The sequence below is a fragment of the Pseudophryne corroboree genome, chromosome 5, assembly GCF_028390025.1.
Source record: "Pseudophryne corroboree isolate aPseCor3 chromosome 5, aPseCor3.hap2, whole genome shotgun sequence".
In the NCBI taxonomy this organism is placed as follows: domain Eukaryota; kingdom Metazoa; phylum Chordata; class Amphibia; order Anura; family Myobatrachidae; genus Pseudophryne; species Pseudophryne corroboree.
The window spans coordinates 425950226-425970476 of record NC_086448.1 but is presented as its reverse complement, the minus strand read 5'-3'; the positions used below and the strand labels follow the sequence as shown (position 1 = coordinate 425970476).

The 20251-nt window shown below is 47.4% G+C and overlaps 1 protein-coding gene across 2 annotated transcripts in view; it reads right to left on the bottom strand.

Annotated features, from left to right (window-relative positions):
- ADAMTS16 (ADAM metallopeptidase with thrombospondin type 1 motif 16) overlaps positions 1–20251 on the bottom strand; it is a 922431-nt gene that overhangs the window by 107410 nt on the left and 794770 nt on the right. For both annotated transcript variants that reach the window (XM_063922811.1, XM_063922812.1), the window contains one exon: positions 423–617. In XM_063922811.1, coding sequence (XP_063778881.1) covers positions 423–617 — 195 coding nt within the window. The remainder of the gene's footprint in view (positions 1–422; positions 618–20251) is intronic.

Sequence of the window (20251 nt, the reverse complement as noted above, 5' to 3'; positions counted from 1 at the left end):
GTCAGAGAAATTAAGAGTAGTGACAGTGACAGCAATCCAGGGTTGTGAGTCAAGGAACTTTTGCCATGGCCTATGCTATCATTTATGCAAGGATGCATAAATTCACATCTGCGCATGTGCTGTATGCAAAAACTCACCATTTGCATCCATGAACAGATACTGTATCTGTGCAACTCAGAATTAGCCCCCTGAAGTCCAGTTTAGTTGTGTTAACTCAGAAGTCCTAAAAGTTGTGATTTACACTAGAGAACCTTAGAATTGACTCTGTATTAAAGAAACTGGAGTTCAAGATTGCACAATGTCACAAACATAAAATCCACAACACAAATAATGATTGCATAATTAATAAAACATCAATAACCTATCACAACATTGCAAACTATCATCAATGTAATTCATAGAGCTGTCAACAGTATCCTTACCTCTGACCAGCTGGTCACAAGCCATTGCAACGTCTTAGGTTTGTTGCAGCGTTTAACAACACAGGTTTCCTGGGTTTTGGGCTTGAACTCCAAAGTGCAGGCAGAATTGTGGAGGATCTGAACTTGGAGGGAAGGACCAGTGCTCTTGCAAACTACTGTTCTCTTTCTCCATCCTTTGCCACAGGTTCGGGAACACTAAAATAATGGTGAATAACATCATATTAAGATATTTTTGTTATCTCTTAGGTAGGTTACACATTAAAGCGACGGGAAATATTGCCAATAGCCAAGACAAATTCCCCTCGCTCCGGACCATGCAACATTGCACGCACACACTATGCAGTGTAATGAACAAGAACTAGTTAAGTTCTTCATTACACTGCACGATGATAGTTACTGGGGGTGATTAATAACATTACCAAACAGTCATTTTTCATCTGACATGATATACAGTACAGCAATTTCCATGTAATTTTGTGCTTAGAATCCAAATATACTGTACCATCAGAAATGTAATATTACGTAAGGTTTTTGAGATATTTTGAAACAATGAAATTAAAAATTAAAGTATTTTATCACAGTAAGTGCTCGGCAAGACTACTTTCTATCTGGCTACAGGGTATGCATCTGCCCAGCCTCCTCATCCTTTGTCATCAGAATCCACCTCCTAATGTTCCTCATTCTGCTCCATGTGCTGGTCCTGGGGCAGAACCCTCCGCTTAGTATTAGGTGCCATCTTGCTTGCTATATTATTATGAGGTCATGTAGTAAGCCTTGGAGAGAGATAAATGAGAGATAAAGTACTGACCAACCAGTGTTTTTCAAACACAGCCTGTAACATAGCAGTTAGGCGTTGATTGGCTGATTGAGTGATCCACGTTATCACTCTCCAAGGCTTAGTACATAGAACCCTACAGTATATTACAAAGAAGTGGCCAGAGAAACTAATGTTGCTGGAGAGAAAAAATAAGAATTTACTTACCGATAATTCTATTTCTCGTAGTCCGTAGTGGATGCTGGGGACTCCGTCAGGACCATGGGGTTTAGCGGCTCCGCAGGAGACAGGGCACAATAATAAAAGCTTTAGGATCAGGTGGTGTGCACTGGCTCCTCCCCCTATGACCCTCCTCCAAGCCTCAGTTAGGATACTGTGCCCGGACGAGCGTGCATAATAAGGAAGGATATTGAATCCCGGGTAAGACTCATACCAGCCACACCAATCACACCGTACAACCTGTGATCTGAACCCAGTTAACAGTATGATAACAACGAAGGAGCCTCTGAAAAGATGGCTCACAACAAGAATAACCCGATTTTTGTAACAATAACTATGTACAAGTATTGCAGACAATCCGCACTTGGGATGGGCGCCCAGCATCCACTACGGACTACGAGAAATAGAATTATCGGTAAGTAAATTCTTATTTTCTCTAACGTCCTAAGTGGATGCTGGGGACTCCGTCAGGACCATGGGGATTATACCAAAGCTCCCAAACGGGCGGGAGAGTGCGGATGACTCTGCAGCACCGAATGAGAGAACTCCAGGTCCTCCTCAGTCAGGGTGTGCCCCTGACCAAGTAGCAGCTCGGCAAAGTTGTAAAGCCGAGACCCCTCGGGCAGCCGCCCAAGATGAGCCCACTTCCTTGTGGAATGGGCTTTTACTGATTTTGGCTGTGGCAAGCCTGCCACAGAATGTGCAAGCTGAATTGTACTACAAATCCAGCGAGCAATCGTCTGCTTAGAAGCAGGAACACCCATCTTGTTGGGTGCATACAGGCTAAACAGCGAGTCAGATTTTCTGACTCCAGTCGTCCTGGAAACATATATTTTCAGGGCCCTGACAACGTCAAGTAACTTGGAGTCCTCCAAGTCCCTAGTAGCCGCAGGTACCACAATAGGTTAGTTCATGTGAAAAACAGAAAACACCTTAAGGAGAAATTGAGGACAAGTCCTCAATTCTGCCCTGTCAGAATGAAAAATTAAGTAAGGGCTTTTATATGATAAAGCCGCCCATTCTGACACACGCCTGGCTGAAGCCAGGGCTAATAGAATCTTCACCTTCCATGTGAAATATTTTTTTTTTTTTTAAATTGTTTATTTTAATTTTCAGGGTATAAACTTTACATGTTACAAACATTACTGCAGCCTCCCCCCTTTCTTGGGGTGGGCTGTTCTGTCTAATATTACATTACCGATAACAGAAATATAACCTTATAATAAGGAACATGTGGTTCCCACAATGCAAAGATACAGCAAAGAGTTATGTCTCAGGGTGTACAGAGACTATTCAAATGGGTGGGGACCGACACACAGGTTCGTAATTATGACTGTAGGAGGGTAGAGACTAGAGAGATAGAACCTGAGAGGCGAGAAAAAGAGACAGGGGAGATGGGGAGGGAATAGAGTAGGAGGAGAGGTGACAGGGTTAGGGAAATGCCGCTGGTACGCCCCCGTTTTGCGCTGGTACGTGCATGGCGCTATCACTAAATGGAAAGTGCTACTCGGGGAACACGGAAAGGACATGTTGGGGAAATCCTCTGAGCTACTTGTCAGGCTAGGAGAGTACAGGGATCATAATAGTAGGGCCGTCGAGCTCCTGGGGGGTCGAGCTCCGTGTGCGGGAGCCTGTGAGTCAAACCAAAGTTCCCATATTTGAAGAAACTGAAAAGATCTGTTATGGAGGTATGTAGTGATTTTTTCCATGCTTGCGAAGTACCATACTTTGTTGATGATCTGTTGTATAGGGGGGGGACTCCCTCTTTTTCCAATTTAGGGCAATTGCGCATCTAGCCGCGTTCAAGATCTGTGTCAGTAATTTACCGGAGTTCGGAGGTGCATTGGCAGTGGGGAGGCCTAGCAGGAAGGACCAAGGATCTTTGTATATCCGGGTCTGGAGCACTGTACTCAAAAGGTGGGCGACTGAATCCCAGAATAGCATGTGAAATATTTTAATTCCACAGTGGTGAGTGGATCAAACCAATGTGACTTTAGGAAACTCAAAACAACATTGAGATCCCAAGGTGCCACTGGGGGCACAAAAGGAGGCTGTATATGCAGTACCCCTTTTACAAACGTCTGAACTTCAGGCACTGAAGCCAGTTCTTTCTGGAAGAAATTCGACAGGGTCGAAATTTGAACCTTAATGGACCCTAATTTTAGGCCCATAGACAGTCCTGTTTTCAGGAAATGTAGGAAACGACCCAGTTGGAATTCCTCTGTAGGGACCTTCTTGGCCTCACACCACGCAACATATTTTCGCCAAATGCGGTGAACATGTTTTGCGGTTACATCCTTCCTGGCTTCGACCAGGGTAGGGATGACTTCATCTGGAATGCCCTTTCAGGATCCGGCGTTCAACTGCCATGCCGTCAAACGCAGCCGCGGTAAGTCTTGGAACAGACAAGGCCCCTGCTGGAGCAGGTCCTCTCTTAAAGGTAGAGGCCACGGTTCTTCCGTGAGCATCTCTTGAAGTTCCGGGTACCAAGTCCTTCTTGACCCATCCGGAACCACGAGTATCGTTCTTACTCATCTCCTTCTTATGATTCTCAGTACTTTTGGTATGAGATGCATAGGAGGGAACACATACCCTGACTGGTACACCCACAGTGTTACCAGAGCGTCCACCGCTATTGCCTGAGGGTCCCTTGACCTGGCGCAATATCTGTCTAGTTTTTTGTTCAGGCGGGACGCCATCATGTCCACCTTTGGTTTTTCCCAACGGTTTACAATCATGTGGAAGACTTCCCGCTGAAGTCCCCACTCTCCCGGGTGGAGGTTATGCCTGCTGAGGAAGTCTGCTTCCCAGTTTTCCACTCCCGGAATTAACACTGCTGAGAGTGTTATCACATGATTTTTCGCCCAGCGAAGAATCCTTGCAGTTTCTGCCATTTCCCTCCTGCTTCATGTGCCGCCCTGTCTGTTTACGTGGGCGACTGCCGTGATGTTGTCCCACTGGATCAATACCGGCTGACCTTGAAGCAGAGGTCTTGCTAAGCTTAGAGCCTTGTAAATTGCCCTTAGCTCCAGTATATTTATGTGGAGAGAAGTCTCCAGACTTGATCACACTCCCTGGAATTTTTTTCCTTGTGTGACTGCTCCCCAGCCACTCAGGCTGGCATCCGTGGTCACCAGGACCCAGTCCTGAATGTCGAATCTGCGGCCCTTTCATAGATGAGCACTCTGCAGCCACCGCAGAAGAAAACACCCTTGTCCTTGGAGACAGGGTTATCCGCTGATGCATCTGAAGATGCGATCCGGACCATTTTCCCAGCAGATTCCACTGAAAGGTTCTTGCGTGAAATCTACCGAATGGGATCGCTTTGTAAGAAACCACCATTTTTCACAGGACCCTTGTGCAATGATGCACTGATACTTTTCCTGGTTTTAGGAGGTTCCTGACTAGCTCGGATAACTCCCTGGCCTTCTTCTCCGGGAGAAAACATCCTTTTCTGGACTGTGTCCAGAATCATTCCTAGGAACATTAGACGTGTCGTCGGAAAAAGCTGCGATTTTGGAATATTTAGAATCCACTCGTGCTGTCGTAGAACTACTTGAGATAGTGCTACTCCGACCGCCAACTGTTCTCTGGACCTTGCCCTTATCAGGAAAGCGTCCATATTTCTTTTAGGAAGAATCATCATTTCGGCCATTACCATGGTAAAGACCCGGGGTGCCGTGGACAATCCAAACGGCAGCGTCTGAACTGATAGTGACAGTTCTGTACCACGAACCTGAGATACCCTTGGTGAGAAGGGCAAAATTTGGACATGTAGGTAAGCGTCCCTGATATCCAGTGACACCATATCGTCCTGGTTCGCTATCACTGCTCTGAGTGACTCCATCTTGATTTGAACCCTTGTATGTAATTGTTCAAATCTTTTAGATCTCACCGAGCCGTTTGGCTTCAGTACCACAATATAGTGTGGAATAATACCCCTTCCCTTGTTGTAGGAGGGGTACTTTGATTATCACCTGCTGGGAATACAGCCTGTGAATTTTTTTCCCAATACTGCCTCCCTGTCGGAGGGAGACGTTGGTAAAGCAGACTTCAGGAACTTGTGAGGGGAAGACGTCTCGAATTTCCAATGTACACCTGGGATACTAAGTGTAGGATCCAGGAGTCCACTTGCGAGTGAGCCCACTGCGTGCTGAAACTCTTGAGATGACCCCCCACCGCACCTGAGTCCGCTTGTATGGCCCCAGCGTCATGCTGCGGATTTGGCAGAAGCTGTGGAGGACTTCTGTTCCTGGGAATGGGCTGCCTGCTGCAGTCTTCTTCCCTTTCCTCTAACCCTGGGCAGATATGACTGGCCTTTTGCCCGCCTGCCTTTATGGGTACGAAAGGACTGAGACTGAAAAGACTGTGTCCTTTTCTGCTGAGATGTGACTTGGGGTAACAAAAGTGGATTTTCCAGCTGTTGCCATGGCCACCAGGACCGATGGACCGCCCCTTTATACGGCAATACTTCCATGTGCCGTCTGGAATCTGCATCACCTGACCACTGTCGTGTCTATAAACATCGTCTGGCAGATTTGGACATCACATCTACTCTTGATGCCAGAATGCAAATATCCCTCTGCGCATCTCGCATATATAGAAATGCATCCTTAAAATGCTCTATAGTCAATAAAATATTGTTCCTGTCAAGGGTATCAATATTTTCAGTCAGGAAATCCGACCAAGCCCCCCCAGCGCTGCACATCCAGGCTGAGGCGATTGCTGGTCGTAGTATAACACCAGTATGTGTGTATATACTTTTTAGGATATTTTTCAGCTTCCTATCAGCTGGCTCCTTGAGGGCGGCCATATCTGGAGACGGTAACGCCACTTGTTTTTATAAGCGTGTGAGCGCCTTATCCACCCTAAGGTGTGTTTCCCAACTCGCCCTCACTTCTGGCGGGAAAGGGTATACTGTACCTCCAATAATTTTCTATCGGAGGAAACCCACGTATCATCACACACTTTAATTTATCTGATTCAGGAAAAACTACAAGTAGATTATTCCCACCCTACATAATACCCTTATTTGTGGTACTTGTAGTATCAGAAATATATAACCCTCCTTCATTGCCCTTAACATGTAACGTGTGGCCCTAAAGGAAAATACGTTTGTTTCTTCACCGTCGACACTGAAGTCAGTGTCCGTGTCTGTGTCTGTGTCGACCAACTGAGGTAAATGGGCGTTTTTACAAGCCCCTGACGGTGTCTGAGACGCCTGGACAGGTACTAATTTATTTGCCGGCCGTCTCATGTCGTCAACCGACCTTGCATCGTGTTGACATTATCACGTAATTCCTAAATAAGCCATCCATTCCGGTGTCGACTCCCTAGAGAGTGACATCACCCATACAGGCAATTTGCTCCGCCTCCTCACCAACATCGTCCTCCTACATGTCGACACACACATACCGACACACAGCACACACACAGGGAATGCTCTGATAGAGGACAGGACCCCACTAGCCCTTTGGGGAGACAGAGGGAGAGTTTGCCAGCACACACCAAAAACGCTATAATTATACAGGGACAACCCCTTATACAAGTGTTTTCCCTTATAGCATTTTCACATATGTAATCATATCGCCAAATAAGTGCCCCCCCCTCTCTGTTTTAACCCTGTTTCTGTAGTGCAGTGCAGGGGAGAGCCTGGGAGCCTTCCTCACAGCAGAGCTGAGCAGGAAAATGGCGCCGTGTGCTGAGGAGAATAGGCCCCGCCCCCTAAAACGGCGGGCTCTTCTCCCGGAGTTTGTGAGATCTGGCAGGGGTTAAATACATCCATATAGCCTCAAGGGCTATATGTGATGTATTTTAGCCATAAAAAAGGTATAATACATTGCTGCCCAGGGCGCCCCCCCCAGCGCCCTGCACCCTCAGTGACCGCTGGTATGAAGTGTGCTGACAACAATGGCGCACAGCTGCAGTGCTGTGCGCTACCTTATGAAGACAAAGTCTTCTGCCGCCTGTTTCTGGACCTCTGGACCTCTTCAACTTCGGCATCTGCAAGGGGGGTCGGCGGCACGGCTCCGGGACGAACCCCAGGGTGAGACCTGTGTTCCGACTCCCTCTGGAGCTAATGGTGTCCAGTAGCCTAAGAAGCAAATCCATCCTGCACGCAGGTGAGTTTTCTTCTCTCCCCTAAGTCCCTCGTAGCAGTGAGCCTGTTGCCAGCAGGACTCACTGAAAATAAAAAACCTAACTTAAACTTTTATTCTAAGCAGCTCAGGAGAGCCACCTAGATTGCACTCTTCTCGGCCGGGCACAAAAATCTAACTGAGGCTTGGAGGAGGGTCATAGGGGGAGGAGCCAGTGCACACCACCTGATCCTAAAGCTTTTATTATTGTGCCCTGTCTCCTGCGGAGCCGCTAAACCCCATGGTCCTGACGGAGTCCCCAGCATCCACTTAGGACGTTAGAGAAACATTGAGTACTCCATTGGTTGAGCCGCATAAAATAATTTTACCTCCGCTTCACATTAAGTTAGGCCTAATGAAGGATATCATGAAAGACCTGGATAAAAAAGGCAGAGGTGTAACTAACATGGGGTGAGCAGGGCACGTGCCCTGGGTGCCGTGGCAGGCCCAGCAGAGGGGGACACCGCCGGCACCTGCACAGCCTGCTAGCCCCACTGTGGTGCCACCATTGCACCTACCATCACCGGAGTTCCGCCCGCCCCCCAACATCTCGCAACTGCCAAGCCATCCTTCTGCCCTCAACCATGCCTGCTTGATGCCAGGAGCATGACCATGATGTGTCACGCTACCTGTCTGATGAGCAGAGCGCTCAGCTCCAAGGGCCTCAGCCTGCTACCTGCCATTACCCAGAAGGTAAGGTGAGGTGAAGGTGTGTGTGTGTGTGGGGTTGGGGGGGGGAGGGGTGACATTCTGGGGATGGGGAGTCAGTGGTGGGCACCAAGGCATGTGCCCCACTGTTGTTTAGGATATTTTTTTTATTTATAGTGCCTCAGATTTTTGCATTTATGTTAGCGCTATATTTATGCAACTGAAGCAAAAAGGGCTGTCCTGATAAGCTGTCAGTCACTGTGAGGTGGAGAGAGAGAACAGGCAGCAGACCAGCCCCTCAATCTATCCCGCTGGCTGAAAGGTGCTGAAGTGGGCGGAGGAAACTCCTAACTGATGAGAGGCACTTGACTTTAGCCCACAAAGTCAGTGTGTTCTGGAGGGGAGGGTGAAGTCCATGTTGTCACTGCGTTCTTGAGGGGAAGGGGGTGCTCATACTGTCACTGTGTTCTGCAAGGGGAGTGGGGAGCCCACGCTGTCACTGTGTTCTGCAAGGGGAGTGGGGAGCCCACGTTGTCACTGTGTTCTGCAAGGGGAGTGGGGGAGCCAAAGCTGTCAGTGTTCTGCAAGGTGAGGGAGGAGCCAACACAGTCACTGTGTTCGGCAAGGGCTGAAGAGAGTAGTGCTTTCACGTGCTTGTTCTCCAGTCACTCTCTGCTCCCACTGTCACCCACTGCCTATCCCAGTAATCCACTGCCTCTCTTTGTCACCCTCTGCCACCCATTGACTCCCATGATCACCTATTGCCTCCCAGTCACCTGCTGCCTACTGCTATCACCCACTGCATCTCCCTGCCCCCTACTACCTCCTGTCACCCACTGGCTCCGCCTGTGTCACTATCTCTCCATCACTCTCTTCTGTCACCTGCTGCCTATCCAAGGCATTAACCTTTTTATTGCCATCCCCCTCTGCTTCAGTCACCCACTGCCTATCTCCATCACCTTCTCCCTGACACCCACTGCCTTTTCCTGTCCTCCACTTGCTCTCTCCCAATATGTCTCCCTGTCAACCACTTCCTCAATCTGTCATCCTCTACTTCACCAACTGCATCCCCCTGCGTCACTATCTTTCAACCCAATCTATCCTGTCACCCTTTGCCACTCTAATGCATCACCCTCTGCTTCTCTCTATCACCCACTGTATCCTTCTCCCTGTCACTGCCTTTCCCCATCACCTTCTCCATGTCACCACTTCCTTTCCCCATCACCCTTTTTTGTCAACCAACTGCCTCTCTCCCACTATCTCCCCCGTCACCCACTTCCTCTCCTTGTCATCTTCTATGTCACCCACTGCCTCCCCTGAGGCACTATCTCAACATCATCTGCTCTTTCCTGTCCCCCTGTGCCTCTCCAAGGCATCACCCTCTCGCCGTCACCCTCATCTTCTCTCTATAACCCACTGCTTCTCCCTGTCACTTACTGCCTCTTCCCATCATCCTTTATGTCACCCACTGCCTCCCCACTGGCGTCACCCTCTCCCTCCCCGTCAACTATTCCCTGGCATCACCTACTTCCTCCACCTGTCACTCATTCCCTAGCATCATCCACTGCCTCTCACTGTCACCCTCTCCCTGTCATGCACTGCATTTCCATCTCCCACTGCTTCACCATATGCCTCTCTCCGGTGTCACTATCTCCCCATCACCCTCTCTTTTCTGTCACCCTCTGTCTCTACAAGGCATCACCCTCTCCCAGTCATGCGGATATGGCATTCTTTTTGATGCCATGGAACTTGTTGCAAGGCCATGCCCCCTTGCCCTGTCACAGTGATCCCCACTGTCATTTTGTTCTAGATCTGGACACAGTGATAGGATTTAAAGGGGGGGGAAGGGGCGGGAGGTGACACACAAGAGAGGCTAAGCAGTGTGTGTGGGGGGAATTCACACAGAAAGATATAGAATGAAGGGGGGGATACACACTGAGAGACACAGAATGAAGCAGGGAGACACACAGAGAGACATAGAATGTGATGGTGTGTGAGAGAGGGGGCAGGTGGGAGGCAGTGGTGTGCCGATTGATGACACAGGGGGTAGGTGATGGTGTGCTGAGAGATGACGCAGGGGGAGGTGATGGTATGTTGAGAGACGACGTAGGAGGTAGGTGATGGTGTGCTGAGTGACAATACGGGGAGAAGATGGTATGCTGAGAGATGTTGCAGGGGGAGGTGAGGGTGTGTGGAGTGACAACACGGTGAGAAGATGGTGTGCAGAGAGACGATGCAGGATAGGAGATGATGGTGTGCTGAGATGATGCAGGGGTAGGTGATGGTGTGTTGAGAGACCACGTAGAGGGTAGGCAATGGTGTGCTGAGAGACTTTGCATGGGAAGGTGATGGTGTGCTAAGTGACAACACAGGGGGAGATGATGGTGGGCTGATAGACGACGCATGGGGTAGGTGATGGTATGGCTGGGAGACGTTACAGGGGAGATGATGGTGTGCTGAGTGACTATGTAGGGTGGGAAATGATGTGCAGATAAATGACGCAGGGGAGCTGATGGTGTGCAGACAGATGACACAAGGGGAGGTGATGGTGTGTAGAGAGATGACGCAGGGGGTAGGTGATGGTGTGACAGAGACATGAGGGGGAGATGATGCTGTGGCTGAGAGACACAGGGGGGAGATAGTGTGGCTGAGAGACACGGGGAAGATGGTGTGGTTGAGAGTTGCAGGGGGAAGATGGTGTGGCTGAGAGATGCAAGGGGGAGATGCTGTGGTAGAGAGAAACAGGGGGCCGGATGTGACGCAGGGGACACAATGTCAGTCTGGTTGAACCGCTGTTGTATGATGCTAACCTTGTTAATATTCTTACACAAACAGGCATCTTCTGGACGATGTGATCTCTTACATATATAGTGAATACCGACTGAAGATGGCGTCTGCCTTATACTGTAGGTTACATTTTTTGAGAGGTTCCACATTGTGAGAAACCATCACATAGGTAAGGTTCATGTGGAATTGAATTGAAAGAATGATCACAGTGTGACGTGAAACAGGTGGAGTGTCATGCTGGCAAGACCTATTTTCAGTGATCATGCCCCTTCTCGTATTTGGCCATGGACATTTTTCAGTCATAATTTGTTTTGTGGGTGTTTTTTTGGGGGTAGGGGTGCCATTCTTAATTTTGCCCTGGGCTCTGAAAAGCCTAGTTATGCCTTAAACAGAAGGCCAAAAGGTGGCATATTAGTTGGCACCAAATAAGGAAACTGCTTAGGGATGAAATAGTTGATGCTAAATTGACGGAAATTGAGTCTGGTGCTTGGACCTCCTTCAAGGCTGCTGTGCATGGATTCTTAGGGAACAGAAAAGAGGCCAACTACATATTCACCATGAATTAACTATTGGACAACTACAAGAATATGGGTTGTAGAAAAATTCACTTTTTACATTCCCATTTAGACTTTTTCCCTGATAACATGGGTAGTGTAAGTGATAAACAGGGGGAACGTTTTCACCAAGACATTCTGTCTAGCATCGCTACCAAGGAAGTTGGGACCTGCAATGATGGGGGACTGCTGCTGGTTCCTTTTGAGAGTGAACAATGAGACACTGTACAAACGGAAAGTGCCAGCAAAGCAGAGAGACTTTACAATTTATCTTTTATGAACAACTAGCTTTTTGCCCGCGGCTTCGTCTGTGTGGAAATTTTAACGCAATAAGACTATTTTCATTGCACCCATCTTCAAGTTTAAGTTCACTACCCACCCCCTAACAGAATAAGCGTGAAGATACATACCCTATATGTTAACGGACAGTCTAAGGAACATATCAATTTTAAATATGCGTTCAGTAGTTCCTGAGTTTATCTCGTACAAACAAGCAAACACACAAACATTCCTTACCCGGCTTTGCTCGGGTATTTAGAGATCTATTCGTTCTATTCGACTAAACTTGGGCTTGCATGTCATCGAGACTGTTACCAATCAGCTTATCGACCCCAAAAACTATAGGATTTGACACCGACGTCAGTCATGTTGGACATTTTATGTTTTACCCCTTCTCACTCCCCCATGCTGGTGGGGGCTGAACTTGGAATGAAATGGCATCAGGAGTGTCTCTATTTATCTCAGCGACCCCGAAAACTATGGATTTTTACATGTCACCCCCTTGCCACCCCCACCCCTGTCTTACCCTCACAGTATTTTTTTCCAGATTGTAAGTCATATGTGTACCAAGTTTGGTGTAAATTGCCCCAGGCAATCCAGATTTATGCTGCAACATACGTACACACATACATCCATATAAATATATATATATATATATATATATATATATACACTGTATACAGACTAACTGAATACCCGTGCTTCGCTACGGAATTTAAAGTATTGCCGTGCATATAACCTTCATTTTGAAGGACTTCCTGGTAAAGAAATAGACTTACAACAGGAATGCTCTGCCCACCGCTGCCAATTTTTGTCAGGCCGCACCTCCAGACAGGCCTTTCCCGGATTGATGCTGTCAAAAGGCTGGTGCTGAGGAGAATAATTTGCTTCCTTCTCTGCCCAGTCCCGCCTCTGTCTCACCCTCCATGCTGATGGGGGCTGAACTTGGAATGAAGCGGCATCGGGAGTGTCAGTATTCATCTCCGCGACCCCAAATACTATGGATATTTACATGTCCCCCCCCCCTTCCCACCCCAACCCGTAGGGGTGCTAGGGGTGTCTTACCCCCACAGTATTTTTTTCCAGATTGTAAATCATATGTGTACGAAGTTTGAGAGTTATGCTGGAACATACATACATACATACACACATACATCCATTTTTATATATATAGATTACATTACGGTTAATTTGGCTTGTTACGAGTTTTTGAAGTTTAGTTTCTGCAATTTTTAAGTATTTCTGTAATTTAATTTGTATTTTCTAAATAAATATGAGAATATTTAAATGCTACAGAGACTAACAGAAATTTTAGGTGATCTTTTTCAGAGTAAGCTATGACTGCTTCTGTTATTTTTTAAATAAATATGAGAATATTTAAGTGCTATAGAGACTAACAGAAATTTTAGGTTATCTTTTTCAGAGTAAGCAATGACTGCTTTTGTTATTTGTGTTCTCTAATAAAAGTGACATCAACGAGAAAATTTTATTTTTTTTCACTAAATTAGGCAAAAACAGAGTCACATGCAAGATGCAGAGAACTTTAAAGATTTGTTGAGTAGTGTAATAGGTCATGGAGAGGGATATTGAGGTTAGAGGGAAAATGGTGGAATAGTATTATAAGGGAAGGTGCTAATTTATGGAATTTGGGGTTGATAAAGGCCATTAATATAGGCTAATAATAACACATTGTTGGTTCTCTATATTATATGATGCAGTTAATAACATAATATAATAGTTTGGGGCAAGAACATTTATTCTTTAAATATGAGCTACAAAAGTTACAACACTTTTTTTGTTGCAGGTAACTGAAGATGGCTTTGACAAAAGAGGAGAGAATTGAGGTCATTTTGATGTCTGGAGAACAAAGTTTCCATGTCATAGCTGCAGATTTTAACAGCCGGCACCCAGAAAAACTTCCAATTTCACATAATACTGTAAAGTGCCTAATTTCCAAATTCTGAGAAACTGGGACTGTGGCTGACAAGTCACAGAGTGGTCGTCCAAAAAGTGCTACTGACGAGACAACCTCAACAATGGTTTTGGCATAATTCGTGAAGAGCCCACAATGCAGCACACAACGTTCATTCTCCAGATATCAAAATTACCTCAATTCTCTTTTTTTCAACAAATTCTGATGTTGTTTGAGAGGTTACACGAACCCCTTTCCATTTGAAAAAACGCACTTAGATTCAAGATGGCCGATTTCAAGATGGCGCCCATGCTCGGTACATACCCTAAAAGATAGCCCACCTCACCCATACCTTAATGGAGTATTCAATTTTCCTATTTCCTGCACAGTTTTTAAAACAAAAGGGTGTACTGCAACTTTTGAATCACCCTGTACATGGCCCACAGAATAATATTTGCTCTGAAGCCATGCTCTCACCAATTGTATGAATGTTTCCCATCTGCTCATGACAAGATTTGAACATTGTAGCTTGGGGCAGAATTTTCTCCCTTTTTCTGAAGGTAAAAATTGTCCTAGTACACATAATAGCTGTGTGACAAAATAAATGTGATGCCTCTAAATATGACTGTGCTCAATCTACGCTCTTGTCTTGTCCGAGATACAGTAGTGGTGGGTGCTGTTGATATCTCTGTCATGTTTAATAACGGTTTATAGAGATGAATCATCGCTGGTGGCTATCTAGTAGTCAGTTTCCCATCTGGTATCTCTGAGGATGTGGAGTATTTGAATGATATCTCTCAGGTAAGTTTGTTGAGTTTTGAAATATATTTGTAGGAAAGAATCTATATTGTGACAGATTCATGATTTAGAAATTGATTCCTGAGATTATTGGTCAGCCTGTTGGGTTTTATAGATTTTTATGCATTAGAGTACATAATAAAAAAATGGGGATTTCAGGATGTTCTGTGGTGAGGAATGAATGTTCATGTTTGAAAGCATGACTGCTTGGAGGCTTTTGTTTAGTATGGACTTGAGGGTTCACTTCCAGGGTCCTTGCTGAAATTCTCTAAGTATTCTGTAGCCCCTAGTACTGTAGTCTTTGTGCTTCTGTGAGGTAATCTCATTTGTTCAAATGGATGACACCACTGCCTGTCTCCAGCAGTGTCGGATTGGGTCATGAAGGAGTCGGCCCACCTGGGGAATGCAGTTGTAGGGGGGCCCATGTGTAAGGGTGAGGCCAGTCTCCAGTGGGGGTGTGGCCAGCTGCCATAAACATTTGGCTAATCATTAGAGAGTGTATGGTCTGGGCCCCTTGATAAATATATATAAAGATAGATAGATAGATAGATAGATAGAGATAGATAGAGTAAATACTGGTATCGCATACAATGTATCAAATTAATAACACAAATGCACTGTAGAGAATGCACCATAGTCCCGTGCAGTATAAGGTAACATATGCATAATGTTTATTCAAGTGCACAGTCTGGTTAGAGGAGGTGGTTAGTGGCCAGGCAGTGCGGACCACCGGGTTTTCCAGAATTTATTCCAACTTATTTGATTCTTTTAGGTTCATGTAGAATGCCAGTCTTTTGCTTATTGAAATTCGGTTGGGTTGTTTTCTATATCATGTTCCATTATGCTTTCAAATGTGTCTATGATATTGCCTCTGAGTTAGCTTGGGTAGAATTGGGATGGTGGCTTTAATTCTGAATGTTTATGTCATATACTGGACTGGCGGTCCCCGTTAATGTCTCTACAAAGCTGTCAGGACATGCCCCATGCGGTATTGCTGCCAAAGACTGTTTGCACATATGGAGTTCGCTGCTTCCAGGAAATGACCACTACGATCTTGCCTGCAATCAACTGACCACTGCTCAACCAGTTTCATACCTGATTCACAATATAAACACCAGCATCCCGATGTTTGAAATCTTGACAGGGGCCAGGTAAGCATGTTACCCCCTCTCCCCAACCCCTCCCTTCCCACAGCCTAAACCTAACCCCCCCCCCCCCCCCCCTTAATGACTAACCCTAATCTCTCCCCTGTGGTCCCTAACCCCCGTTCCCTGCAGCCTAACCCTCCCCGTCACAATCCTGACTAAATTTCCTATGTTTTGCGTCTTAGCTCACCATCACTCCTGCAGTTCAGCATACAAGCTGCAGTCTGTGTTACTCACTGCTGAAAACTCCTGATTAGTTACCTGTGTGAGAATTCCCCAGTGAGATTAATCTGAAGAATTTTGTATTCAGCAGCTGGTCTCGCTGCTCATTGTGTTCCCCTTTCTGGTGTTTGGGCTTAAGCCAAAGTTCCCTCCAAAACCAATCATGGGCACCGCCATCTTGCTTCCAGTCAGCTGACTCTCTACTGACTAATCCAGGAGGTTCTCACGCTCAGTTTACACCTCCAGCCAATCCAGAACAGCCCAGGGGTATAAAGCTTACTGCTTTCTAGGGCACAAGTTGTCAGTGCCATAAGTCACACGGCTCTCTGTGTGAGCTTTATCTTTGTACTTCCCAGTATACCTGCTTGGTTCCTGGGAATCCTGATTGTGGTTTTGACTCTATCCAGAGTAAACTCGATATTCCTTAACTACGGTGCAGTCAGATATTCCAGACCATTGGTGCAAGTCCAGTATTCCAGACCATCGGTGCAAGTCCGGTATTCCAGACCATCAGTACCAGTCCCAAGTCTTCAGCCATCTGAACCAGTCTGAGTTCATTCACACCTTCTAGTGCTAGCACAGTTGACCCAGATGGGGGGCCGTGACCATCTCGTCGGGCACAGATGAGCCTAAATTTCCTTGCAGGAATCCACTGGCAGGGTAAGATTCCTAGCCCCTGCACTGAGTCTTCGACAACTACCTGTTGCTAGTTTTCGTACCCGTGGTATTGCACCTGCTCTGTGGTCCCAGCCACCTGAATGCGAAGAAACTGTATCAAGTCCTCCAGCTTGACATAACCATCTCTATCTAGTTGTAAGACAGAGTCAGATATACAAATATCCCAGAACCTGACACCAGCCCCTTAGTACCTAAACCTAAACTCCCCCCGGTGGTGCCTAACCCACCTACCTGCAGCCTAACAGCACCCCCCTGCAGCCTAACCCTAACACCCCAGGTGGCGCCTAAACCTAATCCGCCCACTATATTTACGGTCAGGATGCCTGCTGTTGGGATTCCGGCATCAACATTCTGACTGGTGTCGGGATTCCGGAGTTGGGGTTACAATTTGCCAGGACCACAACAGCCACCATCTTACCCTCATCCCATAACAATGTCTCCCTAATCCACTACACCATAACTGCAACTTAAAAGAACTTACATTTATAGCCATTAAAGAAGATAAAACTGGTGAGGGGAGATGATATAAAGCAAATCAACAAGGAGGAACTTAAATGGACAGTCTCACTTAAGACCATTACACTAAAGGGTCTACATCAGCAACTAAATAATATCCATAATCGGGCGTGGCCTAGCGGGACATGGAGTAGCAGCTCGGCGTGAGCGCTCTCCACTCCTAAATATCCGTATACATATCCTGAGTGGACCCCCCCGAGCCCAAAATACCCTGGCTGATAGGGGAAGGCTCCGGGCAGCAGCAGAGCCATCGGGAGCAGCCGGACGAGCGCGGACTACGGAGGAGCGGGGCGCCGAAGTTGGTCTCCCCTGATCTCTTCTCACACCTAAGATGGCGCCGGGACTTCCGGCCCCGGCTCTCTGGCGCGGCCTCGCGTGTGCATACTGAGCCGCTCGTACCGGGAGACAGCAGAGAGACCCTGCGGGAACCTGTGGCTTTCTCTCCTCCACGTCTGCTAGCAGCTGCTGTGATATATACCACCCGCGGCCCCCCCTCTCCTGGGGGAAGAAGGTGCTGGACTGCTCACCATTCTCCTGGCTCCTTCCAGTGCAGCTGCAACCTGAGGTACTCCCATCCCCCCCTCGCATCTCCTGTGTGACCTGGGTGCTGGAGGGCCTAGGACTGGGAGCCCCAGTTAATATAAGGGTCGGGTTTCCTTATCAGGGGTCTCCCCTGCATGCATCCCTGGAACTGCACTATTCAGCTATATATGGGTGCCTGAGGTGCTGAGACTGTGTCCTGTTGATTCCAGTGTGTGCACACCTCACTGTTAATCTGCTCCACATAACCTCTGGGCTGCTGCTTGATATCCTCTGAATCTCTGGTTCTGCACTACTCTAAGATATCTACAAAATGGTGCGGAATCATCATAAATCAGCTGCGTCACGGCTCGCACAATACTCGCATACTCCTAGGGGGCGCGCGGCGGCATCGGAGGGGAGTGAGGACGCCCAGTCACCGGGGTCCCCTAGTCAATCGACATCATCCGTCGATGCCTCTGATGACGTGCTGCAGAAAGTGTTGGAAGCCCTGGCGGCTAGTGAATCTCGTCTATCCGACAAGATAGGCCAAGTACAAGCTGACCTGACCATAATTCACCACGATATACAAAAGGTCAGAGAGCGGGTCGGGGAGGTCGAGACACGAACATCCACGCTGGAGGATAAACTCCCCCCGCTTAGCTCCCGTGTCACCGCTATGGATGGTCAGCTGTCCGATATTAAAAACAAGATGCTGGATATGGAAGGCAGACTGAGAAGGAATAACATCCGTTTTGTGGGGCTCCCGGAGAAGGAGGAAGGTAGCTCCCCGGAACAGTTCGTGGAATCCTGGTTGAAAAATTCCTTTGGAGCTGATCCCTTTACGCCATTCTTCACGGTGGAAAGGGCCCACAGAATCCCTTTCAGGCCGCTGCCGCCGGGAGCGCCGCCGCGCACACTCATAGCGAAATTCCTCCACTATCGGGATAGAGATGCTGTCCTATCTCTGGCACGCACCAAGGGGCCCCTGTTGTGGAATGGTTCTAAAATTTCAGTGTTTCCTGACTTTGCGCTGGAGGTACAAAAGGACCGTGCACAATTTGTTCCGATTAAACGACGCCTCAGGGAACTTAACCTACAATATTCGATGCTGTTTCCCTCTAGGCTGAGGGTGGTGGCAGACGGAGAATCAAAATTTTTTGCTACACCTCAGGACGCTGCCCAGTGGTTGGACCGATGGGCCCCGGCCAGACGGGCGCTTGCTCCTGATCCTGTATGATGAATATTGTTATGCTTAGGCTGGTATTTTCTACTGATATTCATGCTGCAGTACGTTACTCGGTTGATACTGCATTGCTCCTGCCAATGATTGTTTTCTGCTTTCGTTGATGTTTCTGGTTAAGGCTCGGGGTGGGATCTCCTCATCTTTCCTAGTTAAGGGAGGGGGACCTACGCTTTTTGTCTTTGGGTCACTTTATTCATTGCCCTTTAATGTTAAGTTAGTTTGTTTTAGTTTTCTTTTCTCCTTCTTGAAGGGGAACGGGTTAATGGGGGAAGGTATGCCTCAGTTTGGGAGGGTATACAGGGTGGGGGGACAGAAGGGGGGGGATTGTATTTTGATGTTTGTTTTCTTTTTTTCTTTTCTTGTACGTGTTGCAGACACTATGAGTTCATTGACTACCACTGCTACAGTGGGTTTGGATGTTGAGGGCCTGGCGGGGATACGCGGGACCGACCATATCGCTTATCATGTCTTGACTTATGGCCTCTAATCAACTTAAACTTCTATCCTGGAATGTCCGGGGGCTGAACGATAAGGTTAAACGTTCACTAGTGCTACGGCATGTTAAACAGTATGCCCCAGATGTTATTTGCCTCATGGAGACCCACTTAGTGGGGGCAAAGATCCTAGCTCTCAAGAAACCGTGGGTGGGATGGGCATACCACTCCACCCATACGTCACATTCCCGGGGAGTGTCCATTTTGATTCGAAGGTCGGTCCCGTTTGTCCTTGACCGGTGGGGCAGATATGTCTTTTTAAAATGTCAAGTCTATGCTATGTCGGTACTCATCATGGCTGTCTATATACCACCCCCCTATTCTCCTGAGGTTCTTAGAAAGGCAGCTGAATTTATCACTATGTATCCAAATGTTGCTATAGTTTGCCTCGGGGACTTTAATAATGTCCTCGACCATGCTTTAGATCGGGCTAGTCGGTCCTCCAATGCTCCTGTGATGCGGGGGAGGGAATTTGCGATACTGGTGGACAGTCTGGGATTGGTCGATGCATGGAGGGTTCGCCATCCTGGTACACGACAGTATACATGCTTTTCTCCTACCTACTCATCCTTTTCTAGGATAGATCTGGCCCTCACCTCTAAAGGCCTGCTGCCGCGGGTGGTTGACATTCAGTACGCTACTAGGGGCATATCAGATCACTCCCCGGTAATCCTTAGTCTAGATATGGGAGATGTTAGGGGGGCACGGTTTTGGAGGTTCAATCCTTTTTGGCTGACTCAGATGGGCACCGGGGCGGAGCTGGAGGAGATGTGGGAGGCCTTTTTGCGGGAGAATCAAGGTTCGGTATCTGACACAATTCTGTGGGATGCCTTTAAGGCGCATGTCCGTGGCACCCTGATTAAGAGAGTGGCTGTTTTGAAGTCTGGCTATACCCGGGCC